Below are 23191 nucleotides of genomic sequence, written 5' to 3' on the forward strand. Positions count from 1 at the left end.
CTCAGTGGTGGCGCCCGCCCTGTGGAACGCCCTCCCATCAGATGTCAAAGAGAAAAAGAGCTACCAGATTTTTAGAAGACATCTGAAGGCAGCCCTGTTTAGGGAGGCTTTTAATGTTTAATAGATTATTTTATTTCATTTTTCTGTTGGAACCCGCCCAGAGTGGCTGGGGAAACCCAGCCAGATGGGCGGGGTATAAATAATAAATTATTGTTGTTCTTGTTCTTATTGTAAACCTGACACCTATCTGCTCTGGATTTCCCCCCAACCCTCTTGTTCTGTTGAGCAAACAAAAATTGTTGTGCTCCTGCAATTACAGTATTTAGTTAAATACCACCCTGTGATTCTTGGTTCTGGGAGAGAGGTTTGGTGAGCTTGAAACCTGCCAGGCAGATTTCACTAAGGCACATAATCTGGCCTAGCCGTATCCATTGATAGTAGGGTGGTGGGCATACAGTGGTGGTGCATGAGGATGCAAAGGACACAGTTTAGTCATTTTCCTGTTGGATGCTGAATCATGATTAAGTTCAATACAGCAAGGTGAGCTGTATACCCTTGACAGAACCAGGCAAACCTTAACATCCTAACCATGTTAAAGAAAAGATGTATGAATTTATGATTCATAATACACACTCTCCTTTACCTGAGCATCTTCTGCAGAAGCACAAGACTGGTTAAGCAATAAATGCTGAGTGTCTGGCTGATTTCCACCAGGTGCTCCAAGACGATGTTTAACTGGGGTCTTGTTGATGACGTAAGCACCTGATGTCAGTGGCTTTGTTACCTGCATTACGCATATAACATTGAAAAATGAGCTTTTTAATTTTGAAAACAGACCCACAGTTCTCTAAAGAGCTAAGGAAAAAGAAAAGTGATCAAGTTTATACAATGGCACTATACCTTTGCCATACTGCTGTGCATTGTTACAACTGGAGGCTGTGGCAGCATTTGTTGCTGCAAGTGAAGCGGGTGATGAAGAGATGGTGGTGCCTGCTGCTGCTGCTGCTGCTGGGATAGTGGCAATGGCTGCTGCTCATTGTTTTCCCGGTGCCATAGCACTCGTATAAACCGATTGTTCAACACCGCCTCTGTGCTAGAAATAGCTTTTCTCGCTTCATCATTTGTTAAGTACTGAATTAGAGCAGCTTCAGGATCACTCTTGAAGGCAACCTAAGAAAACATGAGGCAACATTACATAACATTACATAACAATAATATATTCTAAAAAGCACCCAAGGTATAATGCTTCTGTTAAAAAGGTTTTACTCCCTAATCCAAAAAGAGATGGATAGTGAACTGTGTATATGTAGTATGTATCTGAGTCCCTTCTATGGAAGTTACCAATCAAACCATTTTGGACTCACAGCTGTCCATGGAGGCACAGGTCAATTCTGTGTCCAGGGCAGCTGTCTACCAGCTCCATCTGGTACACAGGCTGAGACCCTACCTGTCCGCAGACTGTCTCGCCAGAGTGGTGCATGCTCTAGTTATCTCCCGCTTGGACTACCACAATGCGCTCTACATGGGACTACCTTTGAAGGTGACTCGGCAACAACAACTAATCCAGAATGCGGCAGCTAGACTGGTGACTGGAAGTGGCCGCCAAGACCATATAACACCAGTCCTGAAGGGCCTACACTGGCTCCCAGTATGTTTCTGAGCACAATTTAAAGCCCTGAACAGTTTCGGTCCAGTATACCTGAAGGAACGTCTCCACCCCCACCATTCAGCCCGGACACTGAGGTCTAGTTCCGAGGGCCTTCTGGCGGTAACTTCACTGTGAGAAATGTGGTTACAGGGAACCAGGCAGAGGGCCTTCTGGATAGGATATAAAGGAAATAAACAACTACCGTATCTGACTTTTAGAAGACATCTGAAGACAGCCCTGTATCAGGAAATTTTTAATGTCTGATGTTTTTCCATTTTTATATGAGCTGTAAGCCGCCCAGAATGGCTGGCGAAACCCATCTAGATGGGTGGGGTATAAATATTTTTATTATTACTATTATTAATTATTATTATTAAATATGGTTCTACAAGCTATTGAATTGTAAGGTATACTTAGTTTTTCACACATGGCTTTTCCATTTTGGCTTTATTTCTGTTAAATATTACACAGTGTAATATGCCATGTGTTGTTGTTCATCTGAGGTTGTATTTACCTAATTTTAAGACCTGCTAAGGAACAGATGACTGTTATTAGGTCTTCATATGTAAAACCACAGAATTCAAAGAGGGTGCACTTTCTTTTTCCTCATGACTGTGTCATTGCCAAGTGGTTCCTCAAGCAAGACTCTAAGTTAGATTTATTTACTCTGCCAGAGAATAATGCAGTATAGAACAAAGTAGAATATACAGACTCGTCCAAGAAACTTCCAGTCCCTTTTTACATTGCTGTATTACTAACCACAAGTGGAATATTATTGGTTTTACCTGAATGTTGACAATTGTTCCAAATTTGCTGAAATGTTCATTAAGTTGAGTAATATTGTTTAGCTCTGGTGGTATTTTACGAACTTCCAATTTGGTGTTTGTATACTGGTTCTTCTTCAGGAATCCTGGCTTATTCTGGTTATTAGTTAGTCTGGAGAGAAAAAAAGACAGATTGACTCTTAATTAAAATTACAATTAAATGTAAATACAACAATTCCCTTTTATTGCCTATAACCATAATGACTACCTTGCTGGGCCAAACAAATACCCACTAAGCCAAGCACTGTCTCGAAAAAAAGACCTGTCAGATACCCCAGGAAGCTCAGAAGCCAAGTAATCTACCACTGTGTTCATAGCTTCAAGTAGTTTTCCAACTATCAGGTCTAACAGTCACAGATAGCTATTGCCTTGACTATGAATGCTATACATTGACCGTGTTATATGAAACTTTACTTCCTTTTTCATTAAAGTATTTCAAATAATATCCATATTAAGTTCCAGTCATTTCACGCAATGACAGAGGCTTACATTGGGATGCAAAGCAATACTGTATGCTTAATTCCTTGACCAAGACATACTCATTAGATTGTTGTTGTTGCTCAGTCGTTCAGTTGTGTCCAACTCTTCGTAACCCCATGGAGCACGCTAGGCACTCCTGTCTTCCACTGCCTCCCACCATAGCTGCCAAGTTTTCCCTTTTCTCGCGAGGAAGCCTATTCAGCATAAGGGAAAATCCCTTTAAAAAAGGGATAACTTGGCAGCTATGCCTCCCACAGTTTGGTCAAACTCATGTTAGTAGCTTGGAGAACACTGTCCAACCATCTCGTTCTCTGACTCATTAGATAGTTCTGGTCAAATCACTATCTTTGAGCCTCACTACATTTTATGTATCAGACTAAATCCACATGTTTTAAGGAAACCATTACATCTACAGAATTGTGTCTAACCACCAAGGTCCAAGGAGGACTTCTAATCACATTACAGGCTCTCTGTTACATGGGTTTGCTGACATGCATTTGGACTTCAAATGCTGTGACATTCACTGTACTGACACGATGGACAAGCCATTAACAAAGATGAGGAAGATGAAGCAGATGTTCCTCTAACCTGCCTCACAATGCTGTTTTGAGAAGAATGAATTTAAATTTACAGCAGCCTGTCCTGACTCTGGGGAATGAAATGAAAATTACTCAACTACGTTGACAATATCTGGACATGGAAGTCAAAGAGCTTATCACTAGAAGCCTTCCTCAACATGGTGCCCTTCAACACCTATCAGTTTCAACCACCATGAACAATGGGCAGGTATGATGAGAGCTACAGTCCATAATGTCTGGAGGACACCAGGTTGGGGAAGACTGACATTCCAGAAAACAAGGTGTAAAATTCCAAGCCCTTTCCCATATTATTGATTGTTGTTAAATTCAGTGAGACTTCTTTGTATAGTGACTAACAAACACAATCTATTCTTTGCAACATTATCTTTGCAATGTATTCTTTGCAACACACAAGAGGAATTATTCACCATTTCACATAAAAGATTCCCATAAGTCAAACCAAATAATTTTCAAATGAACTGAATGGGGCTCATTTTCATTCTGTAGATAGATACATAAAACTCTTACTTTCCAATCCAGGGTTTCTTTGGAGATGGCCCTTCTACAGTGTTTGAAACCCGCTTCCTGTTGTCTGGCTCAAGCACCACTCTAGATACATTACTGTTACTTGCAATGCCAATTGGAGGTTCAGTCTGGATGATAATATTAGCACCTGGAAAGAAAGCAAAGGATTGTATGCTTGCAATGAACTGGAAATGAATTGTATTTATAAAATGGTGAAGTGCAAACATGTACGAATAAACATTTTCCCAAAGGGCTCATAGCTATACTGTCTACCATGCATTGACTTTCCTAAGAAATATATACAGTGCTGAAAGATATAGGCTGCTGCAAGTTCAGGGTTTCTGAGAACAGAAAATGCCATAAATACATTGGACAAAATTAAAGATGCTCAAGCTTGAAGTATCCACCACCAAGTACCACCTGCACATTAAGCTGGGTACAATTCAAAAATCAGGAACACAGGAAGATGCCTTATACCAAAGCCAGACCATTTGTCCACCTGGCTCAGTATTGTCTATACCGATTGGCAGCAAGGTCCAGCGCCAGAGAGTGAACTGGGGATACAGAGCAGGTGCTCTACCACTAAGCTACCAACCTTCCTCTAAGTTTGCATATGAACAGTGTACATTGCACATTAACATAAGCAGATCAGGTGTCCATGAATCCGGACCACTGCTGGAGATTTGGGTTTCCCGGGCTTATTTTACACACAATTATAGCACTTTCCTGTGAAGGGATCTCAGGGAAGATATATCTAATATTAGGCACAAACTGCATTTTAGTGAAAATATGAAAAAACTCATGCAGGAGAATCGGGATCTGATTCCAGACTACAACACACTGAACAGCACTAGTTGTAAATATATTAGTGATTATTGTTTGCCTGTCACTCTTCAAATTGTACATTAAAGAGAGGGAAAGAAAATACAAATTACAAATTAAGACACGAGGGAAAGAAATCACTGCACACACAAAAAGACAACACTGTCATCAGCATTGGGTTCATTTGCTATGAATGGCAAAGTCTGTAATGCTCCCTTGCAAAGTATTCAGACTTTGGGCGTCTGGGTTTCAGGAAACAACAACTCACCTCTTGGATTTGTATCCATCTCACCAGATGTTAGGCCAATAAGATTTGGACGCTGCATTGGTGTCCTTGAAAAGAACTGTCGATACTGAGATCTACCAGTATTGGTAATACTAGGAGCCTCTGGATTGTAGCCATCTGGTTCATACGTATCTTTTGTGAAAGAAAAATATAGATTTTTGACTCATTTAAAAAAATCTTATGTGAGCAGTATTATGCATTTGCTCAAGCAGAAGTGCTTTTTCACATTTTAATATTTTTAACATTTCTATGTTTTAAAGTAGGGTTGTAAAACTTGCTTGATTTTATTGTTTTGTCTTGTGTAAACAACACTGAGATTTTTTACATTCAAGCAGTGTGTAATTTTTATGAAATAAAAAAAATTATTGCACATAATTCACATGTACAATATATTTATATATAAACATGTGTTCAATTTGAGCTATGTAAATATGGCAGGAACCCTGCAACATGCATGTCATAACACAATTTTAAAATATTATTATTACTGTTTTGTTGGTTTACTCACAAAGGTGACCCAAAGGGACTTACAACACACTATAACAAGACACTAATTAAACACCAGTCAGGCTGGAAAAAATTAATCCCACCCCTTTCCCCTTTATGTTGGAAGGATTGTGGAAAACATGGTTCATTTATTCATGTTTGGTGAGAATGCCCCTCTACTGAAAACTTTTGGAACGGAGTATTCTCCATTATATCCGCTATTACAAGCCAACCTTCTTCTCCAAATCCAGCCTTAGCCCTGCTATCTTTGGAAAATAGACGGGCTCCATCCTGCACCACAGAGAACTAATAGGCTTCTTAGTGACTGCAGCATGATTAGAAAAATGGAAGAACCAGGCTGAAATACCCATGAACACATGGGAAAATAATATCTGGGATACAGCAATGTCTGGGCACCTCACCAGACGCAGGAGGGCAATTAAAGGCATAACAAAAAGAGATACTTTCCAAGAAAAGTGGACCTCTTTATTTAACCAAAATCAACTGCTCAATCTTCTCAGGGGAGAGGTTACTTTGTTCGAACATTTAATGTGTAAGCTTATGTCTAAAGTCAATGGATAGAACCACCACCATTTTATGTACTGCTGGATAAAAACCAATAAAAATTGTTGTCTTTTTTTAAAATGATGCTTATTAAAGAAATAATACCCCACTATTTCAGATGTGTGGTGTAAGCAACATCACAAGTACTGGTAAAACTCAAGAGAAGTATAAATCCTTATTTCCTTACGTTCTGATACTGAATATAGTAGGTTTTGGGGTAGTGGAGGAGGTAGTCTAGCTCCCACTGGTGCAAGGCTGGGCACTGTAGTTGTTCCTGGCTGGTCACGGCTGTTGATCAAACTTGCCTGAGATAAAGGTGGCCCTGGAATGAAACATAAACGTTCTAAAAAGCTAATTATGTTTTTTCATGCTTTACCACATTACAAAATATGGCTCTTCTTTTGAGGAGCTCAAAGCTAAATACTAATTCATGTCCTGATTATATATTGTCTGACCTTGATTCCCTTACCTCTGGCCAGCACTTTGCTGCCAACTTCATTCATTCATTCGGCTGCTCTGACCATGTGATGGGCCTCCTTACATCCCTATAACTGGCTTTCTTTCTGCTCCCGTCTCCAGCATAAGCTCCTCATTCTTAGCCTCAAAACCCTCTGACTTTTTGCCTGCAATGTGTGTTCCAAAAGAGTTTTGCCACAATCTCTTTCTTCATAATATACTAATATAACCCTACAAACAACTTTCATGAATTCAGCTTCACCAGCCTCAGCTGAGCTAAGTTCTCTCTTAAATGACCTCACCCTCTCCCTGTCTCCTATGAACAAGACTCTCTCTCTCAAAACATCTGTGTGAATTCATGTGAGTGTAGAATGGTCCCATCCTCCGTTGGTTCTGGCCCAACCCAGTTTTGTTTTGGTATCACCTCCTGCTGGTATGAAGTCCCCAGAGGGGCTGGCAATAAAGAAATGCAGCCGAGGCTTAAAAAGGTTTGCCACTATAGGCTTCGGACACTGGGGTTCTCCAATTTTCTACTACTAGGGCTGGAGAGGACTGAAAATGGCTGAGACCCACTAGTCACAAAATGGTAGCAGATGGAGGTAGAGTTGGACATGATTAGCTGCAATTAACAATAGCATTTTTTATTAATACTTAATCCTATTTGGAAATTGCTAAACTCTGCCACTGTGATTTCCTTGTGGCATGGAGTGTATTTCTTCAAGCCAGGTACACATATTGGCCTTGGAGATTACTGTGTGACTTAGTCTTCCCATTTTAGGCAGAATTTGCTGATTCAGAAGCTCTAGGTGAAACAGACTAAACTTTATATTTTTATTCCCGCCCTCAACACCTCTCAAAATATTTTAATCATCTCCTGCATTTTCTTCTTCTTTTCTCCTTTCACACTTCATTTATAACTTACGCCTCTCCATTCCAAAAAACTGCTGGTTTCTTTCATTCCTTGATCTTTCTCCATTCACCTTTTTCTCATATGACTGCTTCCTTCTCTTTCCAGATTATTATTATTATTATTAACATTAACCTTTTGTGTCTCCAATTTTCCTAAAAGACTCCTTTGGCTCTTTGGAAAAAGACCTCCACCCCAGCAAGCTCTCTGTCTCCTGGCCACCTTTACTCAACATGCAGAATTGCTGGTGTTAGGAGGGCCCAACTACAAGGCTACAATATGGCTAGGTAGTGGAGCAATGAGGCCACATAGAAGTATAGGCGTGATTACATACAGTTAAGCAACGTGGTACGTATCATAGTCTTAACCTACATATTTTAATTGTTTTATATCTGTATTATTTACTGTGCTCTAACTTATAGAGTTTAATTTTAACCTATATATATTTACATGATCTCTATCGCTGTATATGTCCACATTTCCGGTCTGTGGCCGTAATAAACTGATTCATTCATTTATAGTGAATGGCACCAAGCCTTGGTTAAAGCTGCTTTTCAATAAACTGGAGAAAGCATTTTTCTATTTTAACTAACTTTCTGTGTGAGCTAGAAATAGGAAGAGCCAGTGGCATAACAATACCAATAGTAACAACTAGGACAACAACACAAACGGCAACAACAACGGTGTGGTCATTCTGACCTTCCTGACAGCAAACCACATCTACGAAATATTTTCCACCTGTCCAATTACAGTGGAACCTCGGTTTATGAACACCTCGGTTTACAAATTTTCAGTTTACGAACGCCGCGGACCCATCTGGAACGGATTAATTCACTTTCCATTACTTTCAATGGGAAAGTTTGCTTCAGTTTATGAACGCTTCAGTTTATGAACAGACTTCCGGAACCAATTGTGTTCATAAACCGAGGTACCACTGTACAACAATTCAGTATCTTTGCTTATTATTTCATCAACCTCAACAGAAATGTTGCAAAAAGGGTAGGACTGAAGAAAGAAAACACGTTATCCTTGCTGACTGATCCAAAATAAGGGGCTCATCCTTTGTTGTGCAAGGACAGGCTTTGAACAAGTCATATACACATCTGCTGCTTGTTTAAACTGCTGTGTTCTTTTCTTATAACGGTCCATTGAAATACACAATTTTTGAAATAATCCCAAACTGATTTTGTTTTGCATTATAAATAATCTCTGAACAATCTTATTTTCCTGCCTCCAACAGCTCTCACACATTTGTCTGCAGAGGATCCACAGCTGCTGAACAAATACCCAAGCTGATCACAGTTTCAGTGAGGGTGCATACAGAAAACGATTCCATTCTTCCCAGTGTCAAGGAAGAGCCAAATCAAGTCCACTTAAAATTCTATCCAAATTTCTCTCACATAATATTTTCCACAATAGCTAAAGAGGGCCTTCTATGTTGCATAATGCCTCTGAATATAAAGGTATATGGGAAGTTGTCTTACACTGACTCAAACCACTGGCCTTTCTAGTTCAGCAATAGTAAACTTTGGTCTTCAAGTCTGTGTATTGGGGGGGGGGGAATCAGTGGGGGGGGGGAATCAGGCCCCACTACTGCTTCACTTATCTAAGGCAGGAACAGCAGCACTATGACCATAGAAGCAACACATTAAGAAATAGGTTTCCCAATGCTCGACTGGGTTTGCTATTTGTGGGTTTTCAGGAGCACCTGACTGGCTACTGTTGGAAATGAAATCTAAATTCTTCTAAATTTTTAATTATTCATCTGTTCTAGTGAATGCCCTATATTATAATCCTGCATATGCGTGCGCATATAGTATGATACTTTGTTTATCTAACTGCCCTCTTATGATGAACCTGTACTTTGCTCAAAACTCCAAACCAGTAAATAATTCAAAGACCTTAATTTACTCCCCTCACCCAATTTATCTCAGGATTAGTAATAAGTTAATACTGTGGTTTTTTTAATAACTAAAAAACTAAATTTAATCTAGCCAGTTCTTTCTACCATCTCCGATGTTTTAGAGAGAGAGAGAAAAGGAAAAGCTGTTTCATTAGCCAAAAGTTTGAAAAAAGGCCAAACTCCTGAAGAGGGCTGCTAGTTAAGGCAAGTCCAAAAATAATTGCCTTTACACAATGAAGTAAATAGGGAAATGCTCTGATACTACTGTTACCTAGGTGCCCAGTCTGTCTGACACCTTGAGTGTGACCCTTAACTCTTCACTTCCTTTAGCACTGCTCTATAAGTGGCTATGCACGGCAGAGGACTTCGATTAATGTGACAGAAAAAGCATACCTTGGCATATACCAGCTATTCTTAAAAACTTGCCCTTACTGCCTGGGAGAAAGAGCTCCAGCATGATGCATATTTGTGATCTGGGACCTGATCTATCCGCCAACTGCCAACAGAAGCACATGCTTCTATTTGCCCTGGCAGGAAAAAAACCCACACATCTTCAACATTACTGTCTCCACAAGTAAACTAATCAACAACTGTTTGCATCTGTTAAGGTCCAAGATACATTATATATTTAAGCTGCAATCCTGCACCATTATGCGCAAGGCTGCAGCCTTAGGATCAGTTATATACCTAAGCTTGTATCCAATGGTATCACTAAGCAGAATGGGGGCGACACGAGCCCCATGGAGACATCCTAGTGGAATGGGTCCAAGTGGAAGGAGGAATGGGACAAGGGAAGGGCATTAGAGGAACTGGATCCCGGGAAGGGGTTCAGCAGCTTAGAAGTTGTTCCGTCCAGATCCAGGACAGTGGCCGTGTGCCTTGGACACCCCGAGCACCACATCACAGCAGACTGATGTGACCCTGGCCCTGCCTACTGTCAGTGATGAACCCTCCTGGGGAGCTGCCTGGGAATAGATGAGACAGTGAACCAACCCCGTTGACTCTGCCTCCATCACGAAGGATATGGAGATGGCTGCATGGGTGCAAACACTCAGCAGGCCCAGCCTATTCAGAGGAGAGCCATCTTGTTTGCCCAACCCCATGGCTCAACCTATTTAGGGTGTGTCAAGTGTTCAGACAAAATCTTAGTTTCTGTTTAGCCGTATACCTAGACCACTGCTGCACCCGTTAACCTGAAAGCTTCATAACCTTACTTATATATATCATACTGACCTTCACATTAAAGCCTTTGGCAAAAACCTAGATAGAAGTCCGAGCACTGGATCTACTAGAGAGCCTGGGCAGGAGGAAAGCAGTTTTCAGCTATTCCACCTGCAGCTCCCTCACCCACCCTTAAATGTGCTCTGGAGGGTCCTTCAAACCCCAGATTCCTGTAATGCTACTTTAGAGAAATAAAGCACCATTTATGAAATGTTCTCAGCTACTGTGCTGACTGACTGCAGTATTTTAAAGTGCTATTTTAAGGAGGAAATCTTACTTGGTATAGGAATTCTAACAGGTGGCGGCGGCCGAGGATGTACATGTGGCCCTGGCATTCTCATGTTGTGAGTTGGGCCTTGCGCAGGAGGCATAAGCATTCCAGGAGGAGGAAGTCCTGGGGGTGGTGGAGGAAATGGAATCATGCTTGGCAAAGATACCTCATCCACGACCAACGGGTCATTTCCGTGATCATATTGACAGAGGTCACCAAGTACACAAAATCCTCTCTCTGTAAAATAAAAATAAATCACAATATAAACCATCATTAATGGTAGCTTACCTTTATCTGATTGATTATATAGATTACATATGAATGAATAAAATAGATTACATATAGATTTTAAACCAAAGTCTCACTTATATTGTGTGGCTGGCAACAACAACAAAACAGTTCAAAACAACATTCTTAATTGCAAATTCTAAGTAGAACAACCAGGAGTAACACTTACCGTCGTAATCTCGACAGCGTCTTTTTGGTGGAGCGTTTCTGCCAAATGAATTAGGAGCAGAATGATTGTTGTAGTAATTCGACCAGCTTTCTGTTGTGTTTTCAGGATGGTGAGCAGGTGCAATCACAGTAACAGCACTGGGAATACACTGTGCTCCAGAGGAATACTGTTCAGTAGAGTTAACGGAAGACAAAGACACTGGGTTATATGAGCTCTCCATATCACTCCTTTCACATTTGAATTTGGCTCGATCTCTGTGATCTGAAAAAAAAATCATAATAGATTTGGTAAGTTTCTATGTTCGTCCTTGGTACCTGGAGATTCTCTGACAGCAGACAGAAAATTTAACACCATAACAAATGCGGGGGGAAACGTCTAAGCACAACTTGGTTAATGTTTTAACAGTGTACTCAGGCTAGTTCTTGCAAGACAATGTGAATATTTGTCCTGCAACGTATGCACTAACTAAACTTATTTCCTTTAGAAAAAAAGCAAACTGTATTTTTCAAGTAATTTCAATTACTTTCTTTTTTCTTGAAATGCTATGGCAACACAAGATCTCAGCTATTTGTAAAGGGGCAGGGATCCATTAAAAGTTAGGAAAATCCAACATTTCTTCTCTGCCAAAAGAAACCTAGCAATATAAAGCAGCAGCTTTTACCAACAGGGAAAGTATAACAGAAGGCACTGCTCTACCAGAATACACGTGAGAACAAATTAAAAAATAATAATCCCCAGATTAGGTTGCTCTCAGAGCACAGCTTTTAGCCAGCTTTATAACAAGTCAGCAATAGCTTCTTCTCAAAGACAATTCTGTTTGTTGAATTTGCCAGAAATTCAGGATAAAATGTTCATTAAGAAGTATGACATTTCATTAACTGCCATGAAACTCAGATTAGACATTACTTGGCTATAATACGTAAACGGCTTACCAACATTTCTGTTTGCATCCCTTTCTTTGTTTGCTTCCTGGTCTTTGCTTCTACCTCTGCTGCGGCTACGACTTCGACTAAGTCCTCTACTTTTACTGCGACTCTTACTTCTTCCCCTTCGCCAATCATATTTGTCTCTATACAAATCGTTCCGTTCATAGTATCTATCATAATCTCTCCATTTGCCATCATCTCTTTTTCTCTCTCTGGTTCTATTAAGAAAAACAACACATGCTAACAGGTGGATTTAGAAAAGCTGAAAATGCTTATGGCATCAAAATATAACAACAGTTTTGACAGAGGGAAGTTTGTATGAAGAAGTAAACAACATAATTATATCCAAGTGACGTCAACATTGGAAAAAACTACAAAAATGTTAGGTGTAATAGCCCTAAAGCAAATAAACTCCAAATTGTTTGTCTTACTAAAGCATGCTAGTATTGCATTTTTTAAAAAATCGTTCCTATTAATATGGTTGGGGACCGCCCCTCTCCTGCATAAAACAATTATTTGCATCCATGGGCACAGAGGATTCAATACAGTTCTCTAAAATTGTGTGTATATTTACTTATTTCATTTATATCCCATCTTTCCTGCAGCAAGCTCAAGGTGGGGTACATAGTTCTCCACATTTTATCCTCACAACAACCTTGTGAGGTAAGTTAGGCTAAAGGTGATTGCCTGGCCCTCAAGGTGACCTCTTAATGGATTATGTGAGAATCTGTAAAACTTCCTAATCATAATACAAAAGGAGGGGACACATATATTACTAAATTTATCACAAAACTTATTATGATGTCTGAAACAGAAGTTTAATTGATTCGGAGGCCAACAAATGCTAACAAGTGTTAAAGAAGAATACTTCAGATACTAACCTTTGCTCATTAGAATCTGAACGATTTTTCTGTGGGCTAGCATATTTCTTCTTTTTGCCCTCTCGCTCATCTTCAAAAGTCTCCTGAAATGGCTAAAGACAAACAGCAAATCATCACTTCACACTAAGTTTTCACTCCTGGGGGCGTGGGGAAGACCCCAAAGAATCTAAAAACCTGTTTAAGCAATAAGAGAGCAAGGCTCGAGACAAGTCACTGTATACACATTTTAAATTTGCTTCTAGTGTGAAATGTAATGAAGAGGACATATACAAAACAACCATCTCTCCTCATATGAACCAACCTGGACTCAGCAATCATCATCTGAGGCTCTTCATCATATGCTTCCTCCACAAGAGGTCTGGAGGGTGACAACATAAGAATGGGTCTGTTCTGTGGTGGCTCCCACCTCTCCCCAGGGAGGCTTGCCCGGTACCTATCTGTAGGCGCTAGGCAAAAACACTCATTTTATCTCAGGCCTTTGACTAATTAAACAATATATGGTCTTTTAAATGGGGTGGGTGGCCTGCTTTTGTTTGTTACTATGGTATGTATTTTTATGTTATTATAAACTGCCCTGTAATCCTAGGATGAAGGGTGGTATGAACATTCAATCATTCAATCAATCAATCAATCAATCAATCAATGTCCATCATAATATTTTTTTATAATTGTTACCTTTAAGAAATTTTATTTTAATTTTGAAACTGCTACATTTTAGGTTTAAAAAGATTGCCTTTACAGTATAACTGTGGAAGCACTCATAATTTGTTGCAATATTCCATGTGTTCAACAAGGCTGGATTACTATATGGATTCAGAAGACTTGCAAGAGCAATGCAGCATAAGCAAGTGGGGCGGGGCGGGGGGGGGGTCACAACTAATATGCTGTTTTATTACTTTCATTGGGTCTATGGAGAGAAGACCATGAAGACACTTCAAGGCTTTAAAATGTCAAAACTAGAATTTCAAATTGGGGCCTGAAACAAATTGGCAACCAGAGCAGTCGGGCCAGAATTGGTGTGTATTATATGTTCATGCTTCCTTGTTCTAGTTAACAATCCAGCTGCCATGTTCTGAACTAACTGTAATTTGGAAACTGTATTCAAAGTCAGCTCAAAGTATGACACATTGCAGTAGTCTAATGTGAAGGTTATCAGAGCACAGACAACTGAAACCACGCTCATGTCTAGCTGGATAGGAACACAGCTGAGCTAGCAGCTGAAGCTGGTGGAAGGCACTCCATGCCACTGAGGCAACTTATGTTTTCAATGACCAAGATGGATCCAAGAGTACCATCAAGCTGCGCACCTGCTCCTTCAAAGGGAGTGCAACACTTTCAAAAAGAAGATGCATTTTACTCATCCAGACAGAGGTCCTGCACACTACCAATGTCTTAAGTCTTATCTGGATTGAGTTTCAATTTGTTGGCCCTCATCTAGTCCAGAGTTCCACACAGTTGTTAAAAAGAATGGGAGATAAAATCGAACCCTGTGCTTTGGAAGCTTCATGGGGCTGAACAATACCCTCTAAGCCAGGCACCCCCAAACTTCGGCCCTCCAGATGTTTTGGACTACAATTCCCATCTTCCCCGACCACTGGTCCTGTTAGCCAGGGATCATGGGAGTTGTAGGCCAAAACATCTGGAGGGCCACAGTTTGGGGATGCCTGCTCTACATCATGTTATGTTTATCTGCCCTATGTACAGTTCAGCTCGTGCTAGTATACTAAATTCCATAATCCAGCCTATGGCTGACAAACCAGTTGACCTACAGCTTGCCTGGGTTCTTCAAGATGTGGATCCTTATATTACTCTACAGGTTGCTAAATTCCTAACAGCCGTCCTCTCGTACAAGAGACGGAATGGAATGTTAGCAGATTATTTATAGTTATAATAATTTTCTATAATGACATCTGATATTGATTTTAGCGTAGTGCCTAAATTTTTAATCATTATCTTAAACTTTTCTTTTTAATTGTTAATATTTGTCCTTGTGAGCTGTGAATTGTGTTTTATTATTTGTGGCTTGAACAAGTCCACTGTTTTATTTGATTTATTTTGTTGTGTTGTGTTTTATGATGGGTGTAAAGCCGAATAAACATCCTGATTGATTGATTGAGCATGTGCAGGGGAACCCTTATGACTGCCTAACATTGGCCACAAAAATGCCTTTTAATCAAAACTGTAAGCGTGTTATACAACTCATGGATTATGGCACATTACTAGAGATGCTCTCATGGGCTTCAGAAAACAATTTCCCCAAACGCAAACATAGAAATCATTCCAAGTAGTAACAAAGCCACTGCAAGACAGTCCCCCTATTCACAACTCTGACAGCCTCTCTGTAAGAATATTATGGTCAATGGTATCAAAAAGTGCAGAGAGGTCAAGAAAAATCAACATGGACACCCCCCCCCCCGTCCCTTTCCTGACACAGGCCAACCAAGGCAGTCTCAGCACCAAAGGCAGGCCTGAATGCCAACTGAAATGAAAAATCAGTCTCATCCAAGAGTTATTGGAGCTATTTCAGGGTTATTAGTTTTCATAAGCAGAAGAGCTGAAATCTCTAAACAGTCACTGAGAGGAGCTCTGCATAAAGTGTGCAACAGTCTAACTCTATAATCTCAAAGCCATTAACTTTCATTATATAATGTAAATCATACTTTCTAGAAAAGATTGTGGAAGAAAGAAAACAAAAGTGTGACAGAATATACTAAACTGTCTATAGAAAGTGCATGGGGGGAGTCTAAACATGACTTAAGCATTATCTAGTTAATCTTTTGATATCTAAGAGAATTTAGAATTAGAAATAAAAATCACCTCTAACATTACATGAAATACAGGCATATGAGATGGGGGAGGAGCGGGACTGTGTGGTGTGAGGATATCATGTCTCATTTGACCTTATCTAAGTATAGCCAAACACTTTGCTGTAATATGTCCACCACTTACATCAGATCAGCCTGTCTGAGCTATGAACACATTACACTTTAAGGAAAACTGGTTTATTTCCTTCACTACACTTACTCTTAAACAAGACACCCCTAGTACTATGAAGTGTACAATCTTAGAACAGTCGATGTTCTAGGATTTTAGCAAGCAACATATGAAGTCAGACTCGACAGGATTCAGGATAGATAACAGCATGCAGGGGTACTTGAAGCTGTGGACTCTTGTAGAGCAACTCTCTTTTCAAGTAAACTTTCTCAAAAAGCAGAAGGTTGCAGAGGTCTGGTTATCTGGCTTCAGAATCAACTTTAAAGCCTGGTTGCACTCCCTTAATAGGAGTGACATTAGATTTAATAGGTTTAGACACTGGGTGTGCTCACTGATTCAGCTTCATCATTAGAAGGACAAGTATAGCATGGAGAACCTTCTACCAGTTTAGATTGGTACAACAGTTACAACAGTAACTTTGCTGCATTTGCAGCACCAAAGTGATCTCCCTGGGGCACAAGCCTGGATAGAGTGTATGGAGGTCCTGGGCTGCCAGACGACAAGACTCCCTCTTGGCCTCACTGATGTTGTCCGAAGGAAAGCAGAGCAATACATTTGGCACCAGTTTGGCTGCAGGAGTTACTAGGAGGCGGCATACAAGACACCATCCAACTGCCTTAGGCACCCCACTCTGGGCTTGTGTAGAGTTTGCTCCTTAAGACTTTTATACTCCTAAATATATTCTGCAAATCAGTGGGCACAGATTGTTCCTCAGGGTTTACTCCCGAAGCCTTTCATACAAATGAGTATAGCTGCAAGGTAGAGACGGTTTAGGGTCAGTGTTTTCCTTCTCCTAGATGGGCTACCTTCCCAGGTTGACGAGCCCCATCTAGGACAACTGCAACTGGACAGATAGTTTAGGTTGTTATCCACACCATGGTAACCACCTGTCTGGATTATGCAAGGTGTTGTGTGTGGGCCTGTCTGAAAATTGTCCAGAAACCTCAGTCAGAATATGGCTGCAAGGTTACTAAGTGAGAGGGATGAGAACATTGCACCAGTGCTCATCACCTTCACTTGCTTCAAATCTGTTTCCAAATCTGTTTCCAATTCAAAATGCTGATATTGACCTTCAGTCTTTTAGGGTTGCAGGTCAGGGTACCTGGAGGATTTCTTCGTCCTATATGCACCCTGAAGTCTTCGTCTGAGACCCATCACTGGGTGCTTCCACCAGGTGACTGCAGAGAGCACGGTATATTTTTTGGTACCACATGGATACCTCTTTTGTTACCCAAGAAAATATTTTAATAAAAACAATTTAAATAATAATAATAATAATAATAATCCAGGACCTTTAAAGTCTTTTATAGCTTTAAACTGTTTCAACCTTATTATTTTATTCTCATCTCCTTGTATTTTGGGTTGCATTGTTTTTAATTGATACTTTTTATTTCACTACTCAATCAATTTTAATTTGCTTTCTTTTATGTAGTAAGCTGCCTGAAGAACCTTGTTACAGAGTAGCCTATAAATAAATGTAAAAGCACAGTGTTGATACCTCAAGTTTAACAAACCATTCATCATTTAAAAGGACTGAACTATGAAAGAATTTTTCACTTTGCTAACTGCCATACATAGCTTTTCAAAAGGACATGCATAACTATTAACAATGGATCTGCACTATAAAAGATAGTGCAACTGTCACCTGCATGTGTGTGTCTACACATGTACATTCACACACCAGCTTATCTGCTGCCTTTGGATATTAAAGGGGGGGGGAAACTACTCATGTTTCTAATAAAGCTAGATTAAGGCTGCAATCCTATAATTGCCTGTCAATAGGTTACATTGAACTCAAGGGTGCTTGCTTTTGAGTAGATATGTATAAGACTACACTGCATGGCTTTAATCCTATGCACACAGTGGGACACACTTCTGAACAAACATGCACAGGATTGCACCAAGAGTCACAAGCAAGAGACAAAGAAATTTGACATTACCTCCTCTTTGATTTCTTCCTTGACCTGACCCACAGGCTTCAACTCTGGCTTTGCTGGTTCATTGGGAGCTAGGTAATCCTTGGTGTATAGGCTCTCGAAGAGTTTATCAACAAAGCCTGACGTTTCTGGAAGAGAAATACAGAAAAAAGGAATCATTCCAAAAGAGATCCTATTCCCTAGTTTTATATTAATCATACTTCTGCTACTTTGATCCAGGCCAGTTGAGTTCCTTGTGCCTGAAAGAGCACTGGACTAGTTTTCTCATTAGCAAAAAGTCTGCCATGCTACACTGCAAGTCTCTTTAAAAGTGTGGAGCATTAAAAAATTCATTTGCCAAGTGACACGGAGGTCTACCATTTGAAGGAAATGAAATGTTCCACAAAAGTACACTCTTGTATGGTGTTGTCATCTGCCTAAAGTAGCCCTTTGGATCTACACCATATTTTCTCAAAAATGCATTAAAACCTATTGGTTAATCATTTTGTGTACAGAAAAAGATGGTGTAAGTGTTGGTGTAAGCAAATGGAGCTTGGCAATTCCTTCAAATCCTGGAGTTCCAAAGCAGTGGTGAAGATGAATGCTGCTTCCTGACCAGCCCCATAGTTAGGAGAATATAATTTATTTTGGCTTTGCACCTGCCAGGTCCAAGAACAGGATCATAAGAATCCTCTACAACCTTCTTGGAAGCAAGCCAACTATAGTTTTTGAGCTTTCACCATAGTTAAGATCAACCAGTCTATGGTTCAGACAACTCACTAAACTGTAATTAATCTAATTACAATTTAGTCAATGCTAAACTATGGTTTAGTATTACGTTGAAATCCAGCCAATGTTTTGCGGCTTATTCAAACACTTTGTGATTCATATTTGTATTTCATAGCTAACACGTGCTACACTAACTTAGAGATGAACTGGTTTGTCCCATGATAAAATTGTGCTCTAGTTATTTATAATTTATTGTCCTCATAAGTTAATATGGATACTCTTTGGCCAATGTGAAATGTATTTCTCCAGTAATTGTGAATAGAAGTTAAAACTATCTGCGACGGGGAAAAAAAAAGATCTTTCACACTCTTATATACTGCTTAATTGTAAATAGGCAAAGTTCCTTTATGAGTACAGTACAATTGTTTTACTGAGAAGGCCAAACATTTACATTGTTGGAGCTGCTATCATATAATTAAGCTCCATCTAGGTGACCCTTGGGGGTCCCTTTGAACTGTACAAATCTATGATTCTATCTCCAGGGCTCCTCCTAAAAAAGTTTCTTACCACCATATTCACAAAATCCTGCCATTAGGGGAAAAAAATCACAGCAGTACCTTTTTGCAGAAAGACATCTAGCTGATCAGCGCAGAAAGCCTTCAGTTCTTTTTCTGGTTTATCTTTTTTGACCAATGCCACAACATAGTTAGCCAAGGCTGATGGATCGGCATCACATCTAAGGAAAAAAATACTGCTATCATTATGTAACTTACAGCTTTATGAGTCTAATGCACAATGAAGCATTACAATGGATTCATCTTCAGTGAAGACATGTCATTAAGCATGAATATCTCCCCTCACTATTGAGCAGCATGTCCCACAAATTTTAGTGGGCCATGTTTCCAAGTACATATGCTTAGGCTAGCAGCCTTAGAATAAAGTCTTCAAATTCAAGGGTGGATAGAACATCTTGCTATTGTTTTAATTTAATTGGTGCTTGATACAGAATTGATACAAAAATAGAAATTATGTTGAACAAATGCTATACAAACAACCAAACCTACTACCCAGTATAATTTTGACACCTGCTTGATCATGCCAAAGGCCCATCTAGTCCAATTCCCTGTTTTCACCATGGCCAACCTATCAGAAGCAAGCAGGGCATGACTGCAGCAGGGATCTCCCCAATTTTGATTTCCACAGTTGAGCAAATAATCACTATTCTACCCTCAAAGTGTCCTTTGTGAGGTTTTTAATTCAGCTGAATTAAAAACTTCCTCTTTGCTCCTGGATGCTGAACCACAAATGGCTTAATTACTTGGGCAACTGGGCCATAGCAAAATGGTACAACATATGATTGGCATGCAAAGAGTATCAGTTTAATGCCTGGAGACTCCAGTTAAAGTCTAGATAGGACCCTGGCATGAGACTCAAGGCAGCCAACTCAACAATAATGTGAGATGAACCAAAGGATCTGGCTCAGTATAAGACAGCTGTAGATATTCAAGAAATCAAAAACATTTTTCTACTTTTTGTATGTTAAATGAAGCACGTTTTTATGACAGTTCTGAAACCAAGGCTGAAAAAGTGCAAGTTGATTAACAAGGACATAATATTCAAAACTAGGCTTCAGCAACTGTATTTACGTACAGCTGTGACTGCAAGCATGAGCCAAACAACTATCAATATTAACCAAATATGTCATTTAGCAGATTAACCAAAATGGTTTATCCAGAAACTACTATGCACAACTAAATATACTGGGTGAAATTTAATGTTGCGTTATGATAAACATTCCATCTGCACAAGCTTATCCAGTAGCCAGAAGGAATGATTTCTTCTACCCTCCTTGTAGTAAGGGTTCTGCTAACCCTCCTGAGCCAATTTCAGGGGGCAAGCAGGGGGAGGAGTGTGGGGAAGCCCCATTGAACAAACAGAAGCCCTTGCCCAGGACTTTCACTCATAGTTTTTGCTAGGTGAATCCCACCCACAGTATAGAATTAGGAACTTTTCATGGTCATAATTATGCAAGTCTATAATTATGGATTTAAATGCCAAAATTGCCCAGAAATGCAAATGTGAAATTGCTACTTCTTTATTGTTTAATAATAAATCAGAATTTTGTAGTAGTTGAAATAGGAAATGCATATTAAAGCCAACAAAAACACAAAGGCAGGATAATTAGCACTTGAAATGTCTTCAAGGAACTGGGCAGGCATTGGAAAATTAATGCTTCACAACTCTATGCAGCAGAGAAGTACACATTAGGATTCTACAAATGAGACAGAAATGCACTCTATTTACAACAGGGTAGTTCAAGTTTACTTTTAACTCACTCTTGGCATATTCAAGAGTGTCTGTAGTCTTAACTCGCTGTTCAGAATTTAAAACTGAAGTCACATATCAATTCAAGCTAATAGTTTAGTGTAGAGTACTTGCTCCCAAAATTAAGTGCAGGGAAGTTGACATGTTAGCTCCTGGGCCAAAAAGACAATTAACAGACCAACTGCAAAAAATATATATAATGTAAGATTTCCGTCTAGTATCTCTGCCTGCTTATCACTGATGCAGTGATATACACATAGATTAGAATTTAAGTGTCAGCTTGACAAAACATCAGCTTATTAAGCAACAATGTCAAGCTCTCAGTATGTATCCAGGATGGGGAACTGTATCTTAACAGTGGTCCAAAACTCCCCTACTCCCATGGGCCACTTTGACAACTGCAGCTATGGGAGATAGCAAGGCTTTTGTGGGGTGTTGCTGTGAACCCCTCCAAATGGAGGCTCACGTGTAAATCAATCATATATCATAAAGACACCACAGTCTCCACTGTGCCTCATTTCCAAAATGGAAACACAGACCCTGGGTAAGCAGCCCAAGGAAACCCAAGCAACTTATGACCAAAAGCTTGCAACTAAATATAAAAACAAAATCAAGATTGCCCCCTTTGTCTGAAGTACTCTTTTAAACTATCCTAACAAACAACTCATCAACCCCCAACATTTCAGACGTTTTGACAAAGGGATGAACACAGGAGGGGGCAACATTTCGTCTCCACTGTAGCACTCCTGCAGTAAGGCACACTTGGCCTAATGCTGCATGTTTTACTTTTCAAGGAGCTGCTCTGAAGAGTAGTTCCCCTGTTTTTGTTAAAGTGATATATACTATGGTAGCTATGCATTATTAAACAATTAGTCACCAGATTACAGTTTGGAAGAACTACGAGCAAGTGCAGAAGACAGAAAGCAGCACCCCCTCCAGAAATGGTAACCCTGCATAGCCCAATAACCTCAGCACCTACTCTTTCCGTGTGTGTGTGTGTGTCCCACCCAAACAACCAACTTCCTCACGCGGCCCCTCAGCGGCCTCCCCGTCCCAGAACCAGTTATAACCTTAACCTCATTCCTGAGGCACACACCCCTTGTTGACGCCAGTTGCCCCACACCCGCTGCCGACCCACAGCAGCTCTTCACGAATCCCCTCTTGCCGCCTCCGCCTCCTGGCACGAAGCCCATCCCCGCACATGTACCCCATCGACTTGAGGCATTTTACCAGTACCGACCCCCCCCTCACCTCTTCATTCACCCCGACTATTTATCAAGGAGCCCCCCCATACCCGTAACTCCTCTTCCCCAGCTCGCCCCCCTTTCCTCGGTTGCCTCTCACCCCTCGGCTCCCTTCTCCCACATGGGAAGGCCTCCACCGCAGCCCCGCCGCCGCAGCCCCTCGCCCTCCTCCTCCGCTCCCCACAACCAGCCCCCGCCGCACTCACATTGGCTCCAGCAACTTGGCCAGCCAGGATTTGAGCGCGTCCACGTTCTCTATGATCATGATGGTGGTGGTAGTGGCGGCGGCGGCGCTGCTGCTGCGGCTACACTCCGAGCAGCATCTCTCCGGCTCCCTTCCCGCTCCCTTCCCCCACCCGCTGCTCCCCCGCGAGCAGTTACTCGCCCACGGCAGCTACCCCGCTGTCCTGTCGCCCAGGCAGGGCCTAAGAGTCAGACCAGGAACTAGCTGAGCCGAGAGCGCAGCCGAACCTGCTGGGTGCCGGAGAGGGGGGGGCGGGCACCCGGTCTCCCGGCGGAGCCAATGGCGTGGCAAGGCCTCGAGTCGAGTGAGCCAATCCGCGGCCGCCGGAGGTAGTGGGAAAGCGGGTGGGGGGGGGTCAGTGGTGAAAGGCCGCAGCAGGCTAGGTCGAGGCAGCACGCGTGAAACCCTTTGCGGGCGCAAGAGCGACGTGAGCGGGGAAGAGGAGGGGGGGTCGGCACCGCTCCCGACGGCCCTGTGGCTTCGAGCCAGGCTTCGGCACGCCGT

The 23191-nt window shown here is 41.0% G+C and overlaps 1 protein-coding gene across 4 annotated transcripts in view; it reads right to left on the minus strand.

Moving 5' to 3' along the window:
• RBM27 (RNA binding motif protein 27) overlaps positions 1–23191 on the minus strand; it is a 33983-nt gene extending 10792 nt beyond the window's left edge. The window contains exons 1-13 of one of the 4 annotated variants that reach the window (XM_088661867.1): positions 22650–23191; positions 19492–19610; positions 18170–18294; positions 13236–13327; positions 12361–12572; positions 11429–11689; positions 10978–11208; positions 6401–6535; positions 5146–5295; positions 4059–4203; positions 2434–2584; positions 901–1170; positions 644–784 (exon numbers count right to left, since the gene is read on the minus strand). In XM_088661867.1, the coding sequence (XP_088517993.1) occupies positions 644–784; positions 901–1170; positions 2434–2584; positions 4059–4203; positions 5146–5295; positions 6401–6535; positions 10978–11208; positions 11429–11689; positions 12361–12572; positions 13236–13327; positions 18170–18294; positions 19492–19610; positions 22650–22708 (2091 nt within the window). In that variant the 5' untranslated portion in view covers positions 22709–23191. Of the gene's footprint in view, positions 1–643; positions 785–900; positions 1171–2433; positions 2585–4058; positions 4204–5145; positions 5296–6400; positions 6557–10977; positions 11209–11428; positions 11690–12360; positions 12573–13235; positions 13328–18169; positions 18295–19491; positions 19611–22649 lie in introns of all 4 variants that reach the window. The other 3 variants (XM_088661866.1, XM_088661870.1, XM_088661869.1) reach the window with 3 other exon arrangements.

Source organism: Zootoca vivipara, chromosome 2 (genome assembly GCF_965207765.1).
Source record: "Zootoca vivipara chromosome 2, rZooViv2.hap1.1, whole genome shotgun sequence".
NCBI lineage: Eukaryota > Metazoa > Chordata > Lepidosauria > Squamata > Lacertidae > Zootoca > Zootoca vivipara.